This window comes from Peromyscus californicus, unplaced genomic scaffold (genome assembly GCF_007827085.1).
Source record: "Peromyscus californicus insignis strain IS unplaced genomic scaffold, ASM782708v3 Scaffold_4__1_contigs__length_199733344, whole genome shotgun sequence".
Classification (NCBI taxonomy): domain Eukaryota; kingdom Metazoa; phylum Chordata; class Mammalia; order Rodentia; family Cricetidae; genus Peromyscus; species Peromyscus californicus.
Window position 1 is genome coordinate 93936543 of NW_026294562.1, and position 24251 is coordinate 93960793.

Genomic DNA, 24251 nt, shown 5'->3' on the forward strand with positions numbered 1-24251 from the left:
AGAAGAGAAGAGAAGAGAAGAGAAGAGAAGAGAAGAGAAGAGGAGAGAGACAGAGACAGAAAGAGAGACAGACAGACAGGCAGACAGACAGGGTTCTCATAGTGCCGCTGGCTGGGGTATCAGAGAGGCCTGGCTAAAGCCAGGCGCTGCTGAGTGTGTTGGACTGGGCAAAGCAGCTGGGTTCACTCGCCCCACTCATACCCTTGTCCTGAATTCTCCCGACAGGGTGTGTGGAACCCCGAGAAGGTGTTGTTGGCGGGGTGCTGGGCCTGGGATCCACTGTCCCACCGTGTGGGGACTCAGCGGGGACACTCCCTGGGTGTCCCGTGACTATTTCAGGCTGGAAGGACCCGGTCAAGTTGGAGGGCGCTCCACACAGAGGAGCGGAGGCTCAGGGAGCGCGGGGCGCTGCCGACAGCAGCTCGGGCCCCGGCGGTCGCGCCCCCTCCGCCCCGGGCCGGGGAGGGGCCAGGCGGGCGGGGCGGCACCGAGGACCGTGTGAAAATGAGGCCGGGGCTCGGGGGCGGGCGGGGCTGGGGGTGTCGGCGGGCGCGGAGGCGGGGAGCCCGCACACGCCTCCCGGTGCCGCCGCCGCCGCCGCCGGCTCGCCGCCGCTCCGCGCGCTGCGGCTGCCATGGGGGTCGCGGGCCGCGGTCGGCCTGGGGCGCCCCGAGCGCTGCTGCTGCTGCTGCTGCTGCTGCTGCTGCTGCTGCCGCTACTGCCGCCGCCGCTGCTGGCCACCGCCGTCCCTTCCGGCCGGGGCCGCGCCAACCGGCCGCTGGAGGGTGAGTGTGCAGCCGCGGGGCGCACCTGGCAGGTCGCAGGGCAGGGTCTCCCGGGTCCCCTTGCGTGGTCCCCCGCCCGCGGGAGCCCTCACCGGTCGTCCCCACCGTCGAGGAAGCCAGAGGCTCCTGCTCCGGGCTGTTGACTTCTCCCGTACCTGTCGTTTTCGGGGTCTCCCGAGAGTGCCTGCTGGCCAGATTGTCGCTGGCTGAATCTGGGGTCCAGCTCCCCCTTGTGTAGATAGGGAAACTGAGGGTCGGGTTCGTGGCAGTTTGCCCCCCTTTTCTCCTTTGCGGCTAATTAAGTCCTGCCAACTCCAGGATGAGCTACAGTTCTGTGAGCACGGAACAGCTACTGCGCCAAGACCAGGAATGTCCTTAAACCTCCCAGTTTGGAGCAGCCATAGATTAGGACTCTGGGCAATCTGCTCTGATTGGACTTAAAATTCTTCCAAAACTCTTTCGTTTTTATCTTCATAACCCAGAGTGGTGTCGACCCCGGAAATGCTTTGGCTCTAGTGGGTTGAGAGAACTGGTAGGGTTGGGGCTGGAGCCTCTGGGACATCATTCCTGCATTGCATGGTGGTCTGAGCGCTCAGGATACTGTTTGCTCAGAGACCAGGGAAACTTTTAGCCCCACATCCCAAACTCTGAGAAAGCTGAGAGACAGCTTTCTTGGCCGTCTTCCGGAACTTTCCAGGCAGCCCTGCTGCTTGCTCCTCTCCTCTAGCAGGCAGTCTACTATATACTCATGTGCCAGGCACGGTGCTGGCTTAGCATCAAGGACCTGGCTCAGTTGTTAGGGCACTGTGGAGAGACGGGTGAGAGTGGACAGCGACAACTCTGCATACGGTGCGCTAGGAATGAGCTAAATATGTGGGAGCATGTGGTGGGAATGTCTACACGACCTTAGAGGATCATGGGTCACTTCCAAGAGGAGGCAGATCTGAACTGAATCTTGGAGGCCAGTAAGGGATGCTTGGGTGATTGCTCTTAGAACAGTGCGTCTGGAAATGGGCCTGGACGTGGTGTGGTTTATCCCGGGGTGTCCTAGCAGTATGGGCTTTGGAGGAATAGAGCGGGGTGGGCCGGTGGGAGATAACACGAGAGAGCCAAGATCACTCACAACTTGGAAACCGTACCAGGTGCTTGCTGTGTTATTTGCAGATGTGGATGAGTGTGTCCAAGGGCTAGATGACTGCCATGCTGATGCGCTGTGTCAGAACACACCCACCTCCTACAAGTGCTCTTGCAAGCCTGGCTACAAAGGGGAGGGCAGGCAGTGTGATGGTAAGTGACTTGGGGACCTGGGTAAGGGGGCAGCAGGGAAGCTGCCCCTCCTTAGCTCTCCTAGTTCATGTTGGCTAAATGAGCACTGCTACCTAGAGTACTGGCACCTGCTCTTGGAAACGATTTTCAGATCCCCAAAGAGCTGGGACATTAGTTCCTCCCCAGAGTTAATTTCAGTTTTATCTGACTCCAGAAGGTCCTTTTGTGTAGCTTCTGGAAAAGGAAATGCAGTGCTTTGCTGTCTTTTGGTTCTACCTACCAGGAGAGCCAGATTCTCAGAGCTTCGAGGATCCTGCTTCCCGGGGACTAGACTGGAGTCCTGCCTTCTGCTGTCTTTGGAGGATCCATCCTGTCTGTGGTTTGGGGCTGACTGATTGGGACCTACTAGACTTTAGAATTCTACCCAGGCACTGCATTATTCCAATGGCAAATTCACTCTGGAAAGATATGTGCAGAGGGAGATTTTAGCTCTTAGTGCTCCAGACCTGAAGTCCTGAAGTCTGGACTCTGCCCACTAGGGATTAGTTCAGTGTCTGACCCTGAGCTCACAACTGGATGGAAACTACTCTCATAAGAGGAAGCAGAATGTTAGCCGGGACAGGGCTCTTCAGGGAGCTTTGGGCCATTTCCATTGCTCATTTTATGGATGGGAACACTGAAGACAGGGACTTGGGACCATAAACACATGATTAGCCTGTGGGCAAAAGTCACACCCTCATCCCCTCTCTGTCCCTGGCCTTTCATACTCACTCAGTCTGCAGCTGCCTCTGGTTGGACAAGACATCCCTGTAAAACTAATGAAAGATATTTGAGTTCAGTTCTGATGCTTCTTCCATCCCCTGGACCCAACCTTGATGAGCATACTGGAGGCCTCTTTCACTGAGAGGTTTGAAACTCTACAACTTGCACTTAGCTCCTGGTGGGAGTTGATCTGAGCGGCTGCAGGAACAAAATCTACATAGTGAGTTAGAAAGTCTTATCTAAGCACTTGGAAGACCACATTAACTTCTTCAGGCAGGAGAAAACTTAATGCATGTCTATTTGGGTGGGATTTGATGACTTAGTATTCGTGTTTTGTTGTTTCAAATGACCCTATCTCGTCCTGTGGCCTCTGAGAAGTCCAGTTCTTGGTGTTGAAACACTATATAACATCCAGAGGTACCTGATGTGTGTGATATACACTCATTCTTGGGTTTTGCTGTTCTTGTTTTGATTTTGAATTTTTTTTTCTTGAGATATAGTCTCAGGTAGCCCAGCATGTCCTCAGATATACAACCAAGGCTCATCCTCCTGACTCCACCTTCCAAGTGCTGGGATTATAGGTGTGTACCATCACACCCAGCTGTATTTTTCTATTTATTTATTTATATTTATAAAAGATTTATTGATTTATTTTATTTTATATATATGTGTGTGTGTGTGTGTGTGTGTGTGTGTGCTTTGACTACATGTATATCTATCTGCATCTTATTTTATGTATGTGTGTGTCTATCCAGAAGAAGATATTGGATCCTATAGGACTACGGTTATAGACAGGTATAAGCCACCATGTGGGAGCTGGGAATTGAACCCAGGACCTCTGGGAGAGCAGCCAGTGCTCTTAACCACTGAGCCATCTCTCCAGCCCCCTACTTATTTACATTTTTTAATCATGTGCTTATATGTGTCTGTATGTAGGTATGTTTATGTGAGGGTAGGTGTTCTTGGAGGCTGGAGGCATCAGGTCCTCTGGAGCTGGGGTTACAGGCAGTTGTTAAACCCAGTGCTGGAAACTGAACTCTCATCCTTTATAAGAGCAGCACACATTTTAACTGCCGAGCCACCTCACCAGCCCCTATCTTTCTATTCCTTTTCTAAAATTTGTTTTTTTTTCCTTTTTAAGAGAACTTTTCACTTAGAAATACTTTTAGACCAGAAAGGTTGCCAAACCATGCAAGGCTCATGGGTGCTTTTCGCTCAGCTTAGCCCGATGCTATCAGCTTACAAAAGCAGAGTATAGTCACCCAAACCAGGAAATTAACAATGGCACAATGTCATTAAGACAAACAAACAAACTGTAAACACAATTTGGAGTTCATCAGATTCCCCTGATGCTCTGGTTCTGCTCAGAATCCAATTCCAGGTCCCGACCCACAGAGCCAGCATCTGTGTCTCTTGTTTCCCCAGCTCTTAGTCTTTCTTTGTCTCGCACATCAACTTTTTTTGAGATAGGGTCTCGTGTAGCTCAGGCTGGCCTCAAACGTTCTGTGTAGCTGAAGAGATGATGCCTCAAATTCCTGACCATCCTGCTTCCACCTCCTAAGCTCTGGGATTGCAGGCATTGGACACCACCCCTAGCTTATGTAATATTAGAGGTTGAACTCAGAGTCTCATTCATGCTAGGCCAGCACTCTTCCAACTGAGCTATATCTCCAGCCCTGACATCAATACTTTAAAAAAAGATTTATTTATTTTATATGTAGGTGAACCACACATATGCAAGAGCCCATGGAGACTTGAAAGGGGTGTCTGATCCCCTGGAGTGACAAGTGATTGTGAGCTGCCTGATGTGGGTGCTGAGAACTGAACCTGGGTCCTCTGCAAGAGCAGCAAGTGCTCTTAACTGCTAAGTCATCTCTCTAGTACCAACACTGACATTCTGATGAACACTGTTATGTTCATTTGCCTTTTATTTAGAGGCAAAGAACTGATAGAGCTTGGCATGGTGGCTGAGACAGGACGATTGCCTTGACTATACATTGAATTTAAGATAAGCCAGAAGGAAATGTCTGTCTTCTCATAATATGATCTGGCATTTCAGTAAGGCTGTCCAGAAATACCACAGTTACCTTTCCAGTGAACCACATCATCGATATATGTTCTCACTATGTCCCATTCGGGTGATGCTAATCATGATCCCTTGGTTTAAGATGGTGTCTGGTGAGCTGGACATGGTGGTGCATCCCTTTAATCACAACATGCAGGAGGCAAAAGTAGGTGGATTTCTGAGTTCAAGACTAACCTGGTCTACAGAGTGAGTTCCAGGACAGCCAGGGCTACACAGAGAAACCCTGTCTCAAAAAACAAAACAAAAAAATGGTGCCTGCTGCAAATTTACTACTCCCTCCCCCATTTATAGTGGAAGCATATTTGGGGGAGCCAATATCCTACTTGCCCCTCAAGTCTTTGTTCACTGATGTTAGTTAGCATCTGACTGTGGATCCTGTCTGTAGCAGTTATCACTGTGGTGTGCACCTCCTTGAAACTTTGCCCTGGACCCCCTTATGTGTCTCTAAACTGGGGTTCTTTAAGGAAGATCTGCCCTTCTTGCTCACTTATCCATTCCTTCATCTATTTCACTGTATGTATACTTTTGCATATTGACTTTATAACATTTATTTTCATGTTGTTCCAGCTCCAGCCATTGGATGCTCCTGCTCCTGCTCACTGTTGTCTGTGCCATTTTTTTAAACATCCTTTTCCTTTTTTTGAATTCCTTAATATTTTGTATTGAAGCTCCTCCACACCTCCCTTATGTTTTCTGCTTGCCCTGGGATCAGCCACTTCCCACAGTGAGCTCTGGTCCCTTTGATGGAAAAGGGTAAGAGTATACAGAACCCAGGACCTGAGCACATGGCATTCTCAGGGGTACCATTGTTCCTGGGGTTCCTCAGTGCACCAGCTAGGAAGTCCAGGCATATGTGCTGTTTATTCGTTTCACTGTTGTGTTTTTCTGAGACAGAGTCTCTCTATTATATAGTCCTGGTTGTCCTGAAACTTGCTGTGTAGACCAGGCTGGCCTTAAACTTCTAGAGATCCACCTATCTGCCTGCCAGTGTTGGGATTACAGGCATACATCACCTCACCTGGCTTATCTATTCTTTGCTCTTATTCTTCTACATATGTATTAAGAACTATGGGTAGCACTGGCATTTTGAACTCTGTATTAGTACCATGTCACTCTATCCTTCTTCGCTTGCGGCTTTTTCTTCCCACAGAAAGAAATCCAGCTCTTACCGTTGTGATGTATTTACCTTTGCTCAACCCTAGCAGATACATATTTGCAGGATTACTGACGCATGCCCTTGTGAGTTTCACTAGCCACAGTATTTATTAACTAGAGTACAACACACAGCAGTTGATGCTTTTATGACACCCAGTCAGGGATTGCTTTTCAGTTATCTAGGTTAGTACTTTACTGATGTGTCCTGGTTATGTTTTAATTCATAACATATTTGTTTCTTTGTTTCTGTGTGTATCTCACTTATCTATTCACATCCCTCCTGATCCCTGCACCTCCTGGTTATTTGTTTATATTATGAACATAAATGAAACATCACGGTATTTCTAAGAGTCAAAGCTGTACCAAATTGGTGCCCTCAAACAGATGCTGTGCTTTCCTGCTCCCTCACCCTGTCCCATGACTCCTCTTTCTACCCCTCCCCTCACACCTGGAACTTGCTCTGTAGACCAGGCTGGCCTTGAACTTACAGAGATCTGCCTGCCTCTGCCTCTCAAGAGCAGGATTAAAGGCATGTGACACCACCACCCAGTTGCCTATTTTCTTGTTATTAACAACTTTTCAGATGCATCATGTATATACCATAAATTTCACCAATTTTCTATATACAAATCAAAGGTTTGTAATAAATTGAGTTGTGTAGCCATACATACAGAATTTTCAAATATTTTACTTTCTCAGGAAGATCCACTGTGCACACTTCATTCCCAGCCCCGCCCCAGCAACAACTAACCAATAATCTACTTCCTGTACCTCACAGTCTCAGCTGCAGCTAACCAGCAACCTATTTCCAGTACCCTTCCTGGATGAACTCCTTGTATTTGGATTATTTCTCTCAGACTGCTGCTTTTGAAACGGTGTCATGCCGTAGTCTGTATCCACACTTCGTTCCTTTTTGTCAGTGAATAAGTAGCCTCTTGTACAGATCTACCATGAGCTTTGTGCGTTCTTGAGACAGAGTCTTGCTCTATGAACCAGGCTGTCCTCAGACTTGCCTTGCAGCCCATGCTGACTTCAAGCTTGTGACCTCCTGTCTTTCCCCTTTTATGATAACTCTAGTTGTGTGTCAGCCAGCACATACCACATCCATTAAACTGCTCTCCTAATATGAACTTTTGGGTTGCTTCTAGTATTTTGTAACTTCAAACAGTAAACAATGAATGATTAGTGCTTGTTTATTTCTCTATTTGCGTGGATTCTAAGAAGTGAAATGCTGGCTAGTAGGTAAAGGCATACATATGTCTCCCAAGGAAACAGCAACCACTGGCTCACTTCTGTTTTATTTTCCAGACGTGGATGAATGTGACAATGAGCTCAATGGGGGCTGTGTCCACGACTGTTTAAACATTCCAGGCAATTATCGCTGCACCTGTTTCGATGGCTTCACATTGGCTCACGACGGTCATAACTGTCTTGGTAAGGAAATCATTTGACCATGGCAGTTTTCCTCTCCCTATCCCCTTTCTTTCTGAAAACTTACCTGGGATACATTTCAGCCAGCAGAGGCTTGCCCAGCGTGCACAAAGCCCTGCGTTCCATTTCCAGTGCTGCAAAACAGGCATGGTGATGCCTGTCTGTGATCCTAGTACTCAGGAGATAGAGGCAGGGAGATCGATAATCCAAGATCATCCTTAACTACATAGCAAGCTTGAGGCCAGCCTGGGCTACATGAGACCCTGAATACATATTTTAAAAAGACAAAAAGGGATCAAAGGATCAGGGAAATGTGGGTTTTGGTCCCTTAGACATTAGTCTATGTGACAGAAAACTGGGTAGGTAAATTGCCTCAGTCCAAGGAGATGGGTGGACATTGCCATCACTGTTTATTGATTTTCTGACATTGACTTCCTGCTGTTTACACCTTAGGTGTTCCGTTGAAAGAATCCTGACTATCCCAACTTTAAGTACTGTGTCTTTATTCTTGTCTCAGATATGTTTTGGGTCACAGCCAGGAAGATCCCCATGCTTTTTTTTCTTTCTTGAAAGACAGAAGCTTTCTGTGAGCATCCTCCATGACTTGCACAAAGCAGAAATAACTCACTGGCACTTCCCCCTGAAGTGAAGAGTGCAGAGTGTTCCCACCAGTTCCGCATGTGAGCACTAGGTCAGAAGCTAGAGGTCCCAGTGGGTGGGGCTGAGGTTGCGTGTCTGGGATGATGCAGCGCACCAGGCGGTGTTTCGCTTTGCTAGGCTCACACTATCAGCTCTGCAGGAGGGCATTATGCTGATGACCCTTTCTGGGACTGACCTGCACGCCAACTAAGGTGCAACTTGACCCAGGCTCTGTCTCTGGGGGACAGATATTCAGATCTTCTTTTATGGTGTGGTAGGAATGGCCACCTGATCAAATGTCTTGAGTTTAGCTTAAAGAGCCCTAGAAGTGCCAGGGAGTTGGCACAATTGGCAAAGTTCCTGCTGTGGGAGTTTGAGGACTTGAGTTCAGATCCCCAGCATCCATATAAAAGCTGAGCATACTTGCAATCCTGGCACTGGGAAGGCAGAGTCAGGCAGATCCCTGGAGCTCATTGACCAGATGGCCCAGCCCAGTTAATGATCTCCATGTCCAGTGAGGGACCTTGACTCAAAAATAGAAGATGGAGAGCACCTGAGGAAGACACTTGACATTGAGCTCTGACCTCACACACATACACACATGCAGACACCCACACGGACATCCCTTCCTCTCTTTCTAAGTCCAGGCTGAACTGTGTTTGAAAGGTTGGGCTCTGGAGTGTGGGAGAGAAGGAGAACGTTCCATTTGGGATTCAGCCCTGATATGAGATTTCAGTATTACCTGGTGTGGGCCTTTCTTGTCTGTGTCCATGAGAGAGGCCAGGCTTTGGGTGTATAGGCCACGTGGGCTTCCGAGCCTGCAGCTGTCAGTCAGACATTGTGGGTGGTTAGGGGAGTAAAAACTCCTCCTAAGCAGGCAGCACCTCAAAAGAATACATTGAGAGAGAGCCCTGAGAGCAGAAATAAGTCACAATGAGTTTAAAATTAAGACAACTCAATTTGTGGGATAACATACACACTAGGGTTCTGTTGTTATTATTGGTTTGTTTTCCATCTTCGGAGGAAGATTTCCCTTTTGGTTTTTGAGGGTTGGTATCTGATGGCTGACCTGGTCATCACTGTGGGATGGGAGCTCCTTGAGAGCAACAGGCTGAACAATCCAAGGCCTAACAATGTCAGCCAAAGCTGAGTGGGGCTTTCTGAACACAAGCATGCCCACAGATTTCCAGGCCTAGAGTCTTGCCTTAGCCAATAACAGATGGCTCAGCAGAATGTCCTTGTCACCTACCTGGGGTCTCTTCATGGGTTCTGACAAGCCTCTACTTTGTAGAGACCCCAGGTGTCCACTGAGCCTGTATGCAAAGGCTAAGGATTCCTTCAGGGAAGGTAGTAGAGGATTGGGGCTATAGCTCAGTTTAGAGAACTTCCTTTTTACTTTTTAAAATTTTCTGTGCATTGGTATTTTGCCTGTATGTATGTCTATGTGAGGGTGTCAGAACAGGAGTTATAGACAGCTGCCATGTGGGTGCTGGGAATTGAACCATGGTCCTCTGGAAGAGCAGCCAGTGCTCTCAACCTCTGAGCCATCTCTCCAGCCCTTTGGTCGAATGTTTAATTAGCCTGCACAAATCCCTGGGTTCAATTTCCAGCACCCCATAAAACAGATAGAGTGGTGCACATCTGTAATCTCAGGATTCTGGAGGCAGAGGCAGGAGGATCAGGAGTTCAAGGTTATCCTTAGCTACATAGTGAGTCTGAGGCCAGCCTGGGCTACATGAGAAGAAGAGAAGGAGAAGCAAGAAGAGAGGGAGGAGGAAGAAAGACACGAGTAAATGCTGTCCCCTTGGAGGAGTAGGACCAGCACCCAGAGAGACTTCTTTAGGCCCACACATGTCGGGACCAAACGCTTTGTGGCAAGAAAGAGCTCAAAGCCCAGATATGTCTGGAGTTGCAGGTTCCTGTGTTTTCTGGGGTGACTCCTTCCCTGTGGCCAGCCCCCTAAACACATTAGCTACAAATATACCAGGCAGCATGCAGAGCGCAAACACCTCTCAGCTCTGACACAACCTCCAGCGCCGAGGCCCTCAGCGCCGTAGTCTGGGAAGCAAAGACACGGGAAACAAGACAACTCTTCCCTGCAGCCCCCACCTGACTCAGTTCTGTGTATGGCAAATTATGTCATGGCTATTTGGCTTTGTAGCAGCAGTTCTTCTGAGAGGTTTAACAGGCACCACTGCCCGGGCCTCACAGAGTCCAGCTTCATTGATGTCTCCGGAGGATGTAGCCAGGCATCTGGGGGCTGCTACAAGGCAGTCTGAAGATGCCCACTAGCTCCTGGACCTGGACTTGTCATCTGAACACACACTGTATTTATTCCATCTCAGAGTGTCACCCAGCTGCACACCACATTGTTGATTGTTTGGAGAGAACACGTAGTAAGTGACACATGGAATTTGGGGGGGGGACTGTTGTGGCTCAGGAGAGTTTACCTTCAGGCATGCCAGGGAGATAGGCCTCGCCAGTTCACCATGAGCCCTTGCTGCAGAATGCCTAGGCCAGGTGTCCCAGCACGGGCTTCTGTTCTGGAATGTGCTTCCTTCACCCTTTGGCATAGACAGGGCAAGTTTGTTAGGCTTCAGGGGATGGCTGCAGTCCCATCAGTTTAGGAGAACGTTGCTCGGTAGTGTAGGAGGACCCGTGCCTGTGAGATCTGAAGCTTGAAACCAGATAACAGACATTTAAATGTGAGTTTTCTGGTTACAGATACACCCAGGACTCAGTGATAGGCACATGACGTATTAAGCTGGAGAAGGGTTTTTTTTTTTGTTTTTAAATCAGCTTTTTTTCTTGAGCCTTTGTGATATCTGAGTTACTTTTGAAAGTTGTCTTCTTGGCTCTGGTCATCTGAGCTCTGTTGTTTGTTGCTGATCCATTGACATGGCGTTATGTCCAGTCTCTACAAATGAATGCTATATTATATTATATTATATCACAAAAATCTGTGTCTGCCAGGAGTGCACACGTAGTGGGGACCCACAGAGAGTACTGAGGAGGCAGTCCAGTGGCTCAGTGCAGCTGTGCCAGGGTCTCAGCCATAGTGGAAGGAGGGTTCCCTAAGGGGTGAGTTGCAGTAATAGGTCAAGGGAGCCTTACTTCCTTTCTGACAGGGCCTTCCCAGGTTCTGGGGACTCCTGATGACTCCTCTGCATCTTCCCAGCCCCTGGCACTGTCCAGAATTCTCCACATGCCTTGTGCCATTCGAAGCTGTGTTCACACCACCCCATAGTGTTCTCTGCCCACTATCCCTCTGCTCCCTCATGCTGCTGGGCGCTCGCACTTCAGCGTGTTGCGATGTCTCTGTCTACCTTGGGGGAAGGGAGCAACCCTGTCTTTGAGACCAGTGTCGGTCTTTCTAGAAACCTCCATCCTGTCCTCTAGAGAGCATTGAGAAAGTGACACCCTCCTGGGGGCATCTTGTCTACCCAGCAGTTTTCTATGTCTGCCTCTCCAGCTTCCCAGAGCTGCTCTGCTCTGTTTCCTCCCACAGTACCGGCTTGGGCGGTCTTGGGTACACACGTGTGCCAGACCCTAGGCTTTCCATTTCCCCCTCTACCCCTACTGCTGCCTTAGATTTCCCAGTGAGGGGGCCTGACTGTGTCACCCACTCCAGTGCTTCCCAACTGCCTCCCAAGTAAAACAGAAGTTTCTTGATGTTTAAGACCCAGCAGCACTGTGACCTTAATCTATCTTCCTGAATGTATCTCCTGTGACTTCCCTCCACGTCTCCCAGGCTCCAGCCAAATGGAATGACTCACTGCTGTCCAATATACTCAGAGCTTCCCAGCCTCTGTGCAAGGGGAGGGCTCTGGCACTACAGCCTGAAATCTCTTTTCTCCAGGTTTATAACTGAAGGAATCCTAAGGGCCATCCCTTATCAGCTCTTCCCATAAAGGCCATGCTGATAGCACACAATCACATGCCACCTACCTGCTCTCTCCTGTCCCACCCTTCCTCTTATCTAAGGACCCATTGTACATTGTCTTTGTCTCTCCTGAAGGCATTCTCAGGAAGCTAAGCATTATCTTGCCCATCTAGCACTGTGCTTTAGAAAGTGAAGATGTTCCATGGCTTTCGTTGTCTCGGGGGCTTGTCTAGGTGAGCCTCAGACCCATGGACCCCCCGGGGCTGGGTGAATCAACCATAGCCTCCTTTGGCTGTAGCTTTCCGAGAGTTTCTGCAAAACAGGGACAAGAGGGAGTCTCTTCGCAGGAATCCCTGAGCCCCCTGGCTGGGTGGGGTTTTTAAAACAGCCGTGAAAGTGACCCTTGATCCATCTCTCCCTCCAGATGTGGACGAATGCCTGGAGAACAATGGTGGCTGCCAGCACACCTGCATCAATGTCGTGGGGAGCTATGAGTGTCGCTGCAAAGAAGGTTTCTTTTTGAGTGACAATCAGCACACTTGCATTCACCGCTCAGAAGGTACCTTAGTCTGGCTGAGGGTGGGAGGCAGGGTCTTCTCAGAGTCCCCACTCCCAGTCATACACAATCAGGGAAGCAGAGTGCTAGGAAGTTTTGGAGGCTGGGGACAAGTCCAGAATGCACTGCTAGAGAGACATGGCAAGCTCTGTTACCTTCATCTTCATCACCTAGCAACGTGGCAGTCTGTGGGAGCTCTGAGGTCCCTGCAAGCTTTCACACCCTCTGATCCTAATCTCTAAATAGAGTGCATTTCAAACATCAGTACATGGTTCTGGAGAAATAAGGTGTATTATTTGCCAAGTTTTTCAAAAGGATGCTGCAAACCACAGTACCAGTGCAAGCCTGCCCCTTGCTCTGAGCTGGGAGTGGGGGCAGGAGTGGGAGCTGTATCCTCCCCAGGGACTAGCCTCTTGCAGCCTCAAGCCACATCTGGCCCTTCCCTGAGTTTTGAGTTTCTTGTATTCTACACGTCTAGGGCTCTGTGGGGGTGTGAGGGGTGGAAGAGGGGTGAGACTCCCTCTCTGGACTGGAGGCCCTCTATGTTCCCTTCCTCTCACCCATTCGGCTATTACCACTCTCTGACGCCCCCCCCCCCCCTCGCTGCTTGGAGCTTATGTCTTTTATTAGTACTGTTTTTAAATTCCTATGACTTTGACGGAGTCTTGGGAGGGAGAGCATTAAGAGCAAGTGGCCAATCAGTTATTTTTAACTGAATGTCATCTGTTTATTCTCTGCTTCTTCTTCTTAAGCCAATGGCACATCTTAGTGGCTGCATTTCTCTGCTGTTGCATCTGACTGTTTTTAGATTTAGGAGCCCAAATATTAGACAACTCATTTTAGCATATGATGCTTAAGGATTCCCACATCTTAAGAGTGAAGTCTCTTTAAAAGTTCTTTCCATTATTTAATTACAAACTCATACATTTATTGTTTATCATGGCTTCAGTGGACTTTTCACAGGTTTCTTCATGGAAGATGATTTTGCCCCATTTTCTAAGAATGGCGCATTAGGTTACACCCGACTAGAATGCTTGTCAGAGAAGCGTTGGGGGAAGTTTGATGGCTGTTGTTACTCTAGTCTACTCATTCTCAGTGCTCATGTGGGGAGAGAGTCAGAGACACTGTTCTGATTTCTTCTCATGTTAGGCGTGGCCCTTGAAGGGTGGCAATGGCTTCTTTCTTCTTGCTGGGGTCTCTGGATCCTGGTGGCATTGAATGACATTTCACAGGAAGTCAGAACAAGATGGGACTCAATTAAGGAGTCAGGCAGAGAGTGATGGGAATCTCAGAGCACCTCGCCTTTCAGTTGCTCAAAGCTGCTTCCAGGGAAGTTGCTCTGACTTTCCCATCTGGTGGCTGGGGAGGGAGGCAATGACCAGCTGCTGGAAAAGCCATTGCCTCCACCCCCAGGATAGACTCCGCCCACCCACAGCAGCTCGCAGGGCTCCTGGTCTCCTGCTTACACTGTGTTCCAGACCCCTGGCTCAGCCTCCTCTCCCCTCCTACCAGCCCCTAGACTGATTTGAGAACCAGGTTTCTCAGAGCAGAGGTAAACACCAAGGCAGTTCGTTCTACGAGCTGTATTAGAATTCTAACCCTTCCACAATTCAGACATTCTTGGATCCCCTGATGAGTACTTAACATGAACATAGATGTCTGGAACTAAAACCCAAATCCAAGAATTGCCTTTGTGGTCTGGAAGCGCTCTGATTTTCTGTTGTGTCAACCTGACTGCTGGGCAAATTCCTGCCAGTGTGAGCCAGCAGGTTATAGCGGTTTGCAATGGCAACCCCCTTCCTCCCTAGGATTTCATTCTTCAACTAAAAAATCTTAGGACTTCTAAAAACTCTTAGGACTCCCTCCTTCATGTATACAGTATCCTCTTGGAGACTGTATTCAAACAGACTCTAAAATTCACCATGGAAAGTGGGTAAAAGAAGTTAACGTCACAGGCAAGTATTTTCTATTGATACTGTTTTTTTTTAAATAATAATTTACTAAGTATTTTCCAATAAGGAGAACTATTTTCCAATAAAGAGAACTGGTTTTGATGGAAACTCAAGCTACTGCATTTTTGTTAAAAATCTTTAGAAAGCTCAAAGCTGTGATAAAGAGAACGTGTGTTTTCACCCATGTAATGAAGGGTAGGCTGGAGAGAAACATCACCCTCAGCCTGCCTTTGTTCCTATTCAGGGGTGCTCAGGCTCTCAAAATGAGCATTTCTCTTTTGTCTTGTCTGCTCTGAGCGTATTTGGACAGTGTACTGATGTCCTGGCCAAGCTGCTGAGAGACATCGGGGCCATAAGGAAGACTATGCATATTTCTCATTTTATGTAATATTTTCTGTCACATTCTCAAATAATATCCTTATTTTTATAATTATTATTATTATTATTATTGTGTTTTTTTTTTCAAGACAAGGTTTCTCTGTGTTGCCCTGGCTGTCCTAGATCTCACTCTGCAGACTAGTCTGGCTCCTTATTCTAAGTTTCCAGAAATATCCTAAAGTGGAAGCCTGGCCAGGGAGCAAAAGTTTGGGGTATCGCCAGGGTTTCTGAGCATCTTCCCTTTTGGTGAATCCTTAGCTTTACACATGACTACCAGATCAGGTCTTAAGAGAGTTAGGGCCCTGGCTGGGCTTCCTGGTTTGAACCAGATCCATCTGCCTCCTCTAGCCATGGCCGTGTTTTGAGTTGGGGTGCTGGGAAATGCTTTGGGGGTCACCTCTTGAAAAGCCACCTGCATAGTTCTCCCCTCCTGGTGACTTCAGGTCCAGTTTGCTATAAGGGGACACCAGAGACAGCTTTTCTGTGTAACCTGATGGCTTCTGGTCGTTCTTAGGAAAAAATATTTCTTGTATAAATGAACTACTCTGGGGCAGCAAAGGTCACTTTGCCAATGGCTTAGGCACATAAACAGAGTAAAATATCCAGAAGGTGAAGGGAAGTTGTTTGGGGATAGACTTTCCATGGGTTCCTACCACCGTATTTTGAGCACTGTTAACAATTACCTGCAAGTATCACCCTGACTCAATGACTTCAAATGCTCCACTGACCCAAAGACAAACGCAAGACTTGCTGGGTCTTTTGGGGGAGGGAAGGCCACTCCCTCCATGGGCAGCTCTTACCTCCTGTGCCATTTCAGTACTGGGGCGTGAATGACATCTTCATAAAGGACCAGCCAGAGCGGAGAGAGCTTTGCAGCAGCCCAGTGCAAACCTCTTTCTGTGCTACTTGACAGCAGCCCTTGGCAGGGCCAATGAATCCCAGCAGCATGCAGCAGATTGTGTGCGGGCGCATGCAGTTCAGAACTGTCAGACGAAAACCAAGGTGGTCTTCGGACAGACCCAAGAGAGCAGAGGATGCCCTAACTGCTGCCCTGTCTTTTGAAATAGAAATGTCTTTGGAAGCAGCTCTTCCCCAGACACACAGGCATAGAGAGGAGACTCACTCACTTCACTGGAGTCTATTGGCTATGGCTTTAGGGGCAGAATACAGAATAGTGTTCAGTCCTAGTGAAGCTGAATAAAACCTTTCAGAACTCAAGTTTAAAACAGTCCTCCTAAGTCTAGAATTAGAAAGTCTCGTGGACTCTCTAAGCACTGAGAACCAAAACCCCTCTCTCAGGGATGTTTCTGAGTTGTACCACACACATGCCAAGAAACAACATGTGTGCACATCCTTGCTAATACAGTCCTGACCGAGAAGACATCTTGAGCATATGCTTGGCTTTGGTACCTAGGCAGCAAGGTCTCAGCGAACTGGTTTCCTAATGAGGCAGGCCGCAGATAACGCACACACGTGCTTCTTCTGCCGTTGCACCGTCATTTAGATCAGCGATTCACAACCCATGGGTCGCCAACTCCCTTGACAAATCTCTACCTCCAAAAATACTTACGTTATGATTCACAACAGTAGCAAAATTAGAGTTATGAAGTAGCAATGAAAATATTCTATGGTGGGGGGGTCACCACAACATAAGGAACCGTATTAAAAGGTCACAGCATTAGAAAGGTTGAGAAAGAACCGCTGCTTTAGATGTTTGTTAAACCACCAAGGATCGCAGCTCCGTGATATATCCTCTTTCCCACCACCATTAGCACAGATCGGGTCTGAGGGACTCTTACAGAACAGCTAACTTCATTATGCAGCAGCTAAAGGAGCCCACATGCACGAAATCCTCCCCTCTCTCCGCTAATTCTCTTGGTTGTTGTATGGTGCTGTCTGTGAGAGGCATGATGCTCCGAGCATGTGGAGGGAGGGGCCAAGAGAGAAACTGAGGGTCACTTAAGAGAGGCCTCTAGGCAGTTGTCTGTGTACTCCTGATGAAGGAATGTAAATATATAACAGACATAAAAATTTGGATCCTGCTTTCTGGGATGAAGGTGCCAGCTTATTGGGAGGGCTCCTTTTCTTTATTTTTAAAGGATTATTTTATGTGTACGAGTGGTTTGCCTGCATGTATGTCAGTGACCACGTGCATGCCTGGTGCCCACAGAGGCCAGAAAATGATGCTGGATCCTCTGGAACTGGCATTAGAGATGGCTATGGGTCATCATGTGGAAGCTGGGAATTGAACCCAGGACCTCTGGACGAGCAGCCAGTGCTCTTAACAGCAGAGCCGTCTCTCCAGCCTCAGCTTCTCTTCTTTAGGAAAACTGAGGCATTCTATCTCTTAGGTGACAAAAGAAATCTTTCATGTCTCTGTTAATTGTCCTAGCCTGATTTTAATACATGTTCTTTTTATTTGTTTATTGTGTGTGCGTGTGTGCGTGTGTGCGTGTGTGTGTGTGTGTGTGCACTCCTGGGTATACCCACAGGCCATTGCACACGCGTGAAGGTCTCCTACTGTGTAGGTTTCAGGGAAAAAACCCAATAGGTCAGGCTTGGTGGTGTCTTTTGCCCACTGAGCCATCTCACGAGCCAGACACGGTCTTTAAAACAGTGTGGCTGGGGCTATGTGGGGTGGCACAGGCCTACAAACCCAGTACTTGGGAGGTAGAGGCAGGAGCATAATGAGTCTTAGGTAAGTCTGAACTACATAGGGAGTTCAAGACTGGCCTGGGCTACAAAGCAAGACTCTGTCTCAAAAAATAAAAATCAATAAAATATGGGGGCAGTAGCGACCCAGGGGGGCAAGCCTCTGGCCTTCCCCACTGTCCTCCCTTGCGGCTCTTCCCAGTGTCACCTGCTATGTGCTGTTGTCTTACAGAGGGCCTGAGCTGCATGAACAAGGATCATGGCTGCAGTCACCTCTGCAAGGAGGCCCCGAGGGGCAGCATTGCCTGTGAATGCAGGCCTGGTTTTGAGCTGGCTAAGAACCAGAGAGACTGCATCTGTAAGTATGAACTGTCACTCAGCTGAGGTGGGAACAGCCTACCCTGAGGTCAGAAGAACAACCATTAGGCATAGCCACAACTCAGGGACACAAGAGCAACTTGTAGGAGTCATTCTTTCCTTCCACCTGGTTCTAGGGATTGAACTCAGGTCACCAGACTCAGTAAGTGGTGCCTGTGCCCTTTGGGCTCACACCAGACCAAAAGCTTCTTTCTTTCTTTCTTTTTTTTCTTTCTTTCTTTCTTTCTTTCTTTCTTTCTTTCTTTCTTTCTTTCTTTCTTTCTTTCTTTCTTTCTTTCTTTCTTTCTTTCTTCCTTTTCCCCCCGTTTTTGAGATAGGGTTTCTTTGTGTAGTCTTGGCTGTCCTGGAGCTCACTCTGTAGACTAGGCTGGCCTTGAACTCACAGAAATCCATCTGCCTCTGCCTCCCAAGTGCTGGGATGAAAGGCATGTGCCACCACCACCCAGCTCTTTTTTTCTCTTTTTAAATTAAACGTCTTTAAGATTTCGCTGCTTAAATACTGTTTGTCATAACATTTGAAGAATTTTTTTAAAGCCCCGTTCCTTTGATCCCAGCACTTTGAAGGTGGAGGCAGGAGGATCAGGAGTTTAAAGTCATTCTTGGATACTTGGCTATAGAATGAGTTGGATGGCATCCTAGGCTACATGAGACCCTATCTCAAAAGACCACAAAAAAGAGGGGGAAGCCAGGCGGTGGTGGCACACACCTTTAATCCCAGCTCTTGGGAGGCAGAAGCAGGCGGATCTCTGTGAGTTCGAGGCCAGACTGGTCTCCAAAGCGAGTTCCAGGAAAGGCGCAAAGCTACACAGAGAAATCTTGTCTCGAAAAACAAACGAACCAAAAAAAAAAAAAAAAAAAAAAAAAAAAAAAAAAAAAAAAGAGGGGGAACATAACCCAGAATCACATAACAAAGTTTGTACTTTTTTTCCCACATTCCTATTTAGTTATCATTCATATGCATGCCCAGTTCTTACATAGGTGTGATTATAGCACAAATATATAATTAGTTCTTTTAAATTAGAAAAATTACATATGTAAAAATTTAAACACTCAGAGGCATATAGTGAAAATCTGTATCCTCTCTCCTATTTCCTTTGCCAGAGGTAATTCAGTCAGCTGCCTGATAGGTAGCTTTTTTTTTTTTTTTTTTTTTCTGTGCTTGTTTTTTGACAGGTTTTCACTGTGTAGCTGGCCTGGAACTCACAGAGATCCCCCTGTCTCCGCTTCCCGAGTGCTGGGATTAAAGGTGTGCGCCACCTCCCTGGTGCAATCACACAGTTTTATAGTTGGCTTTTCTACGTTGATTTTTTGGCCCGCCCTCAGTGCTTTCATGCACAGTCTTCCTAATTCTTGGTTGATGTTGCATTCACTGTGTGCAGAGTTGCCATTTCCTGTGATTACCTTCCCTTGTAATGAAGCCAGGTGAACTTTGACGACAGCTGCCCTTACATAGATGAGCAAATTAAATACTGTCGGTTTGTCCCAGAATTAGTGCTAGAGAACTTCCCAGAAGCCCTGAGTACAGCAGGGGTGACAGGCACACTTCACCAGAGAGAGGGAAGCAGGAGCCTAGAATCAATCACTTGGCATAATTCCCCCTAGGTAGTGAATTGCTTCCCCACCCCAGCCTCCCATCTCCCTCTCTGTGTCACTTTGCTCAAGCCTTGCTTTTGGTACTCCTGTGACCCGGTGCCATTGCATACACAGATGCGGACAGTGTCGGAGTGGAAGGTCTGTCTCTATGTCGAGTGTCAGGTGTGCACTAGGTGCTCAGATACCCGCAGAGCATAAATCAATTCTGAGGGGAAGCACGGTGGTACACACCTCTGATCTCAGCACTTGGGAAGTAGAAGCAAGTGGATTTGTGAGTTCAAGGGCAGCCTGGGCTACAGAGTGAGTTACGCATGGAGTTACTGCTCCCTAGCGAGACCCTGTCTCTAAAAGTGAAAAGTTCTTTGGAAACAAACCCAGCCATGGTTGTGGAAACCTCAGTGCTTTACGTATTGACTCATTTTGATCTCAGTGACTTGTAACCATGGAAACGGTGGGTGTCAGCACTCCTGTGAAGATACAGCTGAGGGCCCCGAGTGTAGCTGCCATCCACGATATAGGTTGCAGGCTGATGGGAGGAGCTGCCTTGGTGAGTGATTTTCCCTCATTCCGGGGGAGGGTTTGCCCCAGCCTGCCCACCCCTACCCCAAACTGGACCATTCAGCCTGACAATTGTGGCTTTGCTTCTCTTGTAGAGCAAGAGGGCACCATCCTGGAGGGGCCAGAGGGCAATGCCACGTCAGCGGCAGACGGAGATAAACGGGTGAAGCGGCGGCTGCTCATGGGTATGCCACCCTCCCTGCCCCTCGGCCTGTCACTGTCCCCTCCCTCTCCAGCTCACTGCAGCAGGCCTGAGCTCAGAGTCCACGTGTCCCAAGGCCAACTGGACTGGGATGAGCAGCTTCTCTGAAGCCAGGATATTTTTTTCTTGTCCCAAAACTGTCCCTTAGTCATAGTCCAGGACCGCTGGGACTGCGCCAAGTCATTAGAATAATCAGGTTGATGTCCTAGCACTGCCCAACTAGCTGTGAGACGTGGCAAGCCTCTCCGAGACGCTCCCTGTCTGTAGGTCTCTCTTTAAAACGGATGTAAGGCTGGGTTCAGTCAGAGTGCTTACCTAGCATGTACAAAGTCCTGGGTTTGACCCTCACCACAGCATAAACTGAGCTTGATGTCCCATGACTATAATCCTAGGTCTCAGGACGTGGAGGCAGGAGGATAAGAAGTTCAAGGTCACCTTGCTTACATAGTAGTAATAAATGTAAGGCAGGCATAGTGGCACATAACCTTTAATCCCAGCACTTGGGAGGCAGAGGCAGGCAAATTTTTGTGAGATGGAGGCTATCCTGGTCTACATAATGAGTTCCAGTAGTCAGGGCTACATAGTGAGACCCCACACACACCTGAGAAATAAATAAATAAAAATAAATAGGATGTAATAAAATCTTTTAGGGTTATCGGGGAATTCAATTAAGATAATAATGTGAGGTCTTCAACATGGCTCAGTAGGAACGGATGCTTGCTGTCAAGCCTGATGACCCGAGTCTGATCCTGGGACCTCCATGGCGGAAGGAGAGAATGGATTCCCACAAGTTGTCCTCTGGCCTCCACACATGTGCTGTGGCACATGCACATTACACACATACATACATAAAGAAACATAATAGATTTTTTTAAAGATAATAAATGTGCAGAAGTGCCCAGAGTCCATCCAGTCTGTGGGATGCAGTGGGTGGCCGTGGAATGCTAACTCTCCTCTTTCTGATTAGCTGTAATGACAGAGCGTTCTGGGCGGCCTCCAGCTTAGCATGGCCATTTATCTGTCTTTGTGCCCACCAGCCTTCCATCTCTGACTCAGCCAATGTTAGTGCTAGCGGAGCTGAATGGAGAAGAGCGGCACTTGGCTGGGGGACATGGCACAGCTGGCCCACAGCCCCATGGCTGGGGGACATGAGACAGCTGGCCCTCAGCCCCAACAGTCAAGCTAGAGATGAGAGAGAAGAGGCAATAGCTGTGGGGATGGGGCCAGACAGATCTTTTGACACGTTATAATGGAGAGTTAGGTTTGGCTTAACTAAAACTGTCCATCTAATAGCTCCTGGGTTTACTAGTCAGGTAAGATATTGACCAACCATTGGTTACCAAGCAGGGGACTGTTCTGATCTCTTCCTGCTGAATTTTCTTTTCTTTCTTCCTTTGTGCATATGTGTGTGCATACACAACACTCACCCTTGAACACAAGCACGGAGGCCAGAGCTGTATGTTGGGTATTTTCCTCTAGCACAGTCTGCTTTATGTTTTGAGATAGGGTTCTCTAGCTGAACCAGGAGCTCACCAAGATTTGACTAGACTGGCTGACCACTGAATTCCTCGGAGCTACCTGCTTCTTCTCACCTCCCAAATAAAGGGTGCTAGGGATTCAAACTCAGGCACACACACACACACACACACACACACACACACACACACACACACACACCCTCCCATGCCCTTAATATAGCTTATCGAAATTTAAGTCAATATTAAGTATTTACTGTGAGCATCATCTACACACAATTTGCCCAAGTCCTGTAATGCACTGTTGTTTTATGCTTTCTTTGGTTGCAAGTAGGAGGGCTGTTTTCTAAGAACCACCCACCGGTTCCTTTTCCTTTGGGAGTCTTTGGCAGGGCTTTCTAAAGCCCTTCCCAGTGTGTTCAGAGGCAGAAGCACGTCTCAGCCCCATTCTCTTCTCTGGCCGTCAGTCTCTTCTGAGGCTTCCCGCTGCTGCCTGCTGTGGAGCCGACTCCTGGCCTGCAGCTCAGTCAGCTGCGCCTTTCCCAGGGGCCTAGGAACCCCCTTTGCTGATCTCCTGTTTTGGCACTTCATATTGTGGATGAGATAAAGGTTTCTAAAAACCTCATGTCCCTCAAAGTGCCTTCATATGCATTCTCCCTTCAGCCTTCGTGGAGAATTTGGCTCATTATAGAATTCAGAGTTGGAAAGAACATTCTGTCGTCAGAATTTTGACACCAGTGCTCATTGTTTTCATCTTGTCCTGTCCCATCCTCCTTTCATGCCCCCTCACCCCAATCTCATGTAGCCCAGACTGGCCTCGAACTCACCAGAGCTAAGGATGACCTTGAACTTCCGCTTCCACCCCAGGCGCTGGGATTACACGTGCCACAGTCTATGTATTGCTGGGGGTGGAGCCCAGGGCTTCATGCATGCTGAACAAACCCTCACTCAGCTGAGTTACATCCCCAGCTCTCTCCGTCTTACCCTTGATCCAGTGTGTGAAACCTGTAAGAGCTTCACTCCGGACGTTTTCAGGGTCTTTTCTTTGTCCTTGGTGGTCTGAGATTTCAGACCATGTCCGCTTTGGTGCGCTCTGTGCTTGCTAGGTCTTTGAGCTGCTCTGGCTGCCTCTTGTCCCTTGTTCTTTGCCTGCTGACCATAGTAACTCCCGGGATCCTCTAATTTTCTTCTCTCTTCTCTATATCTTTTGTTTCACTTTCTAGATTTCTCACTTTTCCACCTTCTAATCTTCCTGCAAGATTCTTTTTTTTTAAATTTCCACTTTCTTGTTTTTTTTCCAGCATTTACTTTGGTCATTGTTATAGGGGCCTGCTCGTATTTCATGAATGCTTCTCTTGCCCCCCTGAAAATTGTATTTTATTCTCTCTTTTTCCCCATATTATCTTCTTTAAAATGGCTATTATTTTTAATTGTGTGTATATGCATGTGAGTACAGATGCCTGCAGAGGCTGGAGGCCAGAGGCATCCATTCCCCCAGGGGTTGGGGTTACAGGCAGTTGTGAGCCACTCAATGTGGGTACTGGGAATTGAACTCAGGTCCTCTGCAAGAGTCTGATGCACTTTTAACCACTAAGCCATCTCTCCAAGTTCCTGCCTCTGTTATCTTGGTTTTCTGTAAGTTTCTTTTTTGTTGTTGTTGTTCGATTTGGTATATATCTAAAATCCTAAATATCCTAAATATTTGGTAATCCTTGACTAGTTTTTCATATTTGATAGAGAAAAACTAAAAAGTCAATTGGATCTTACATTGATTGATGGGCTTTATATTTGTGTGACCTCACATCTGATGTCTTTCCATTTGGGCGAGTTGGTTGAGCATCTGAGGAATCCTTTAGTCTCTTGCTTGGGGATAGAAGCTTAGCCCCCAGCATTCCTGGCTGAGTCAGGGCGTGTGGGTTTAACAGTCCATCTTTGCAGGCTCAGACTTTCATCTCATCAGCTGTGCTTGCCTTTCCTCCTCTGTGATCCCTCGTGCACTCACTGGTCTGACTTCTCAGAGTGTGAACTGCAGTGTGAACTGCACTGTAGCTGGGACCTGGTCATCACCTGGTTCTCTGGAAATAAGAGCTTGGGGTGGGAGTGAGATGTGGGGGATGGGGTGGGTGTGGGGTACTGTTTCTCAGGCAAACTGTCCTTTTTTTTTTTTTTAACTCCATTCTCATCTCTGCTTCTGGAAGAGCTTCCCATCTCTAACTCCTGGCCTTCCTGGATTCTGGGGTTCATATGGCTTTGCCCCTGTCAGTAGCCCCTCTGCAGACCCGAGGGATTCACTACCTACTCCACTGACAAGCCACTTCCTAATAGTTGACATCTTTTTTGCCTTCTCTCACGTTTAAACACTTAATCTCCGTGGAGGGAAGTTTGGAGAGTATAGCTAGCTCGTTTAATTAATTAGTACTAAGCTCGTTCCCCTAGGCTTTCAAATGAGGTAGCTATGGAAGTTTCTGGACATCTGGGTGCTAACATTGAATGTTGACTA

At 47.9% G+C, this 24251-nt stretch overlaps 1 protein-coding gene across 3 annotated transcripts in view; it reads left to right on the top strand.

Annotated features, from left to right (window-relative positions):
- Nucleotides 1-634: 634 nt before the first annotated feature.
- The window catches only part of Scube2 (signal peptide, CUB domain and EGF like domain containing 2), a 66346-nt gene continuing 42729 nt past the window's right edge, over nt 635-24251 (top strand). For all 3 annotated transcript variants that reach the window (XM_052763290.1, XM_052763291.1, XM_052763292.1), the window contains exons 1-7: nt 635-785; nt 1950-2072; nt 7363-7488; nt 12432-12566; nt 17778-17903; nt 19947-20063; nt 20170-20259. In XM_052763290.1, coding sequence (XP_052619250.1) covers nt 635-785; nt 1950-2072; nt 7363-7488; nt 12432-12566; nt 17778-17903; nt 19947-20063; nt 20170-20259 — 868 coding nt within the window. The remainder of the gene's footprint in view (nt 786-1949; nt 2073-7362; nt 7489-12431; nt 12567-17777; nt 17904-19946; nt 20064-20169; nt 20260-24251) is intronic.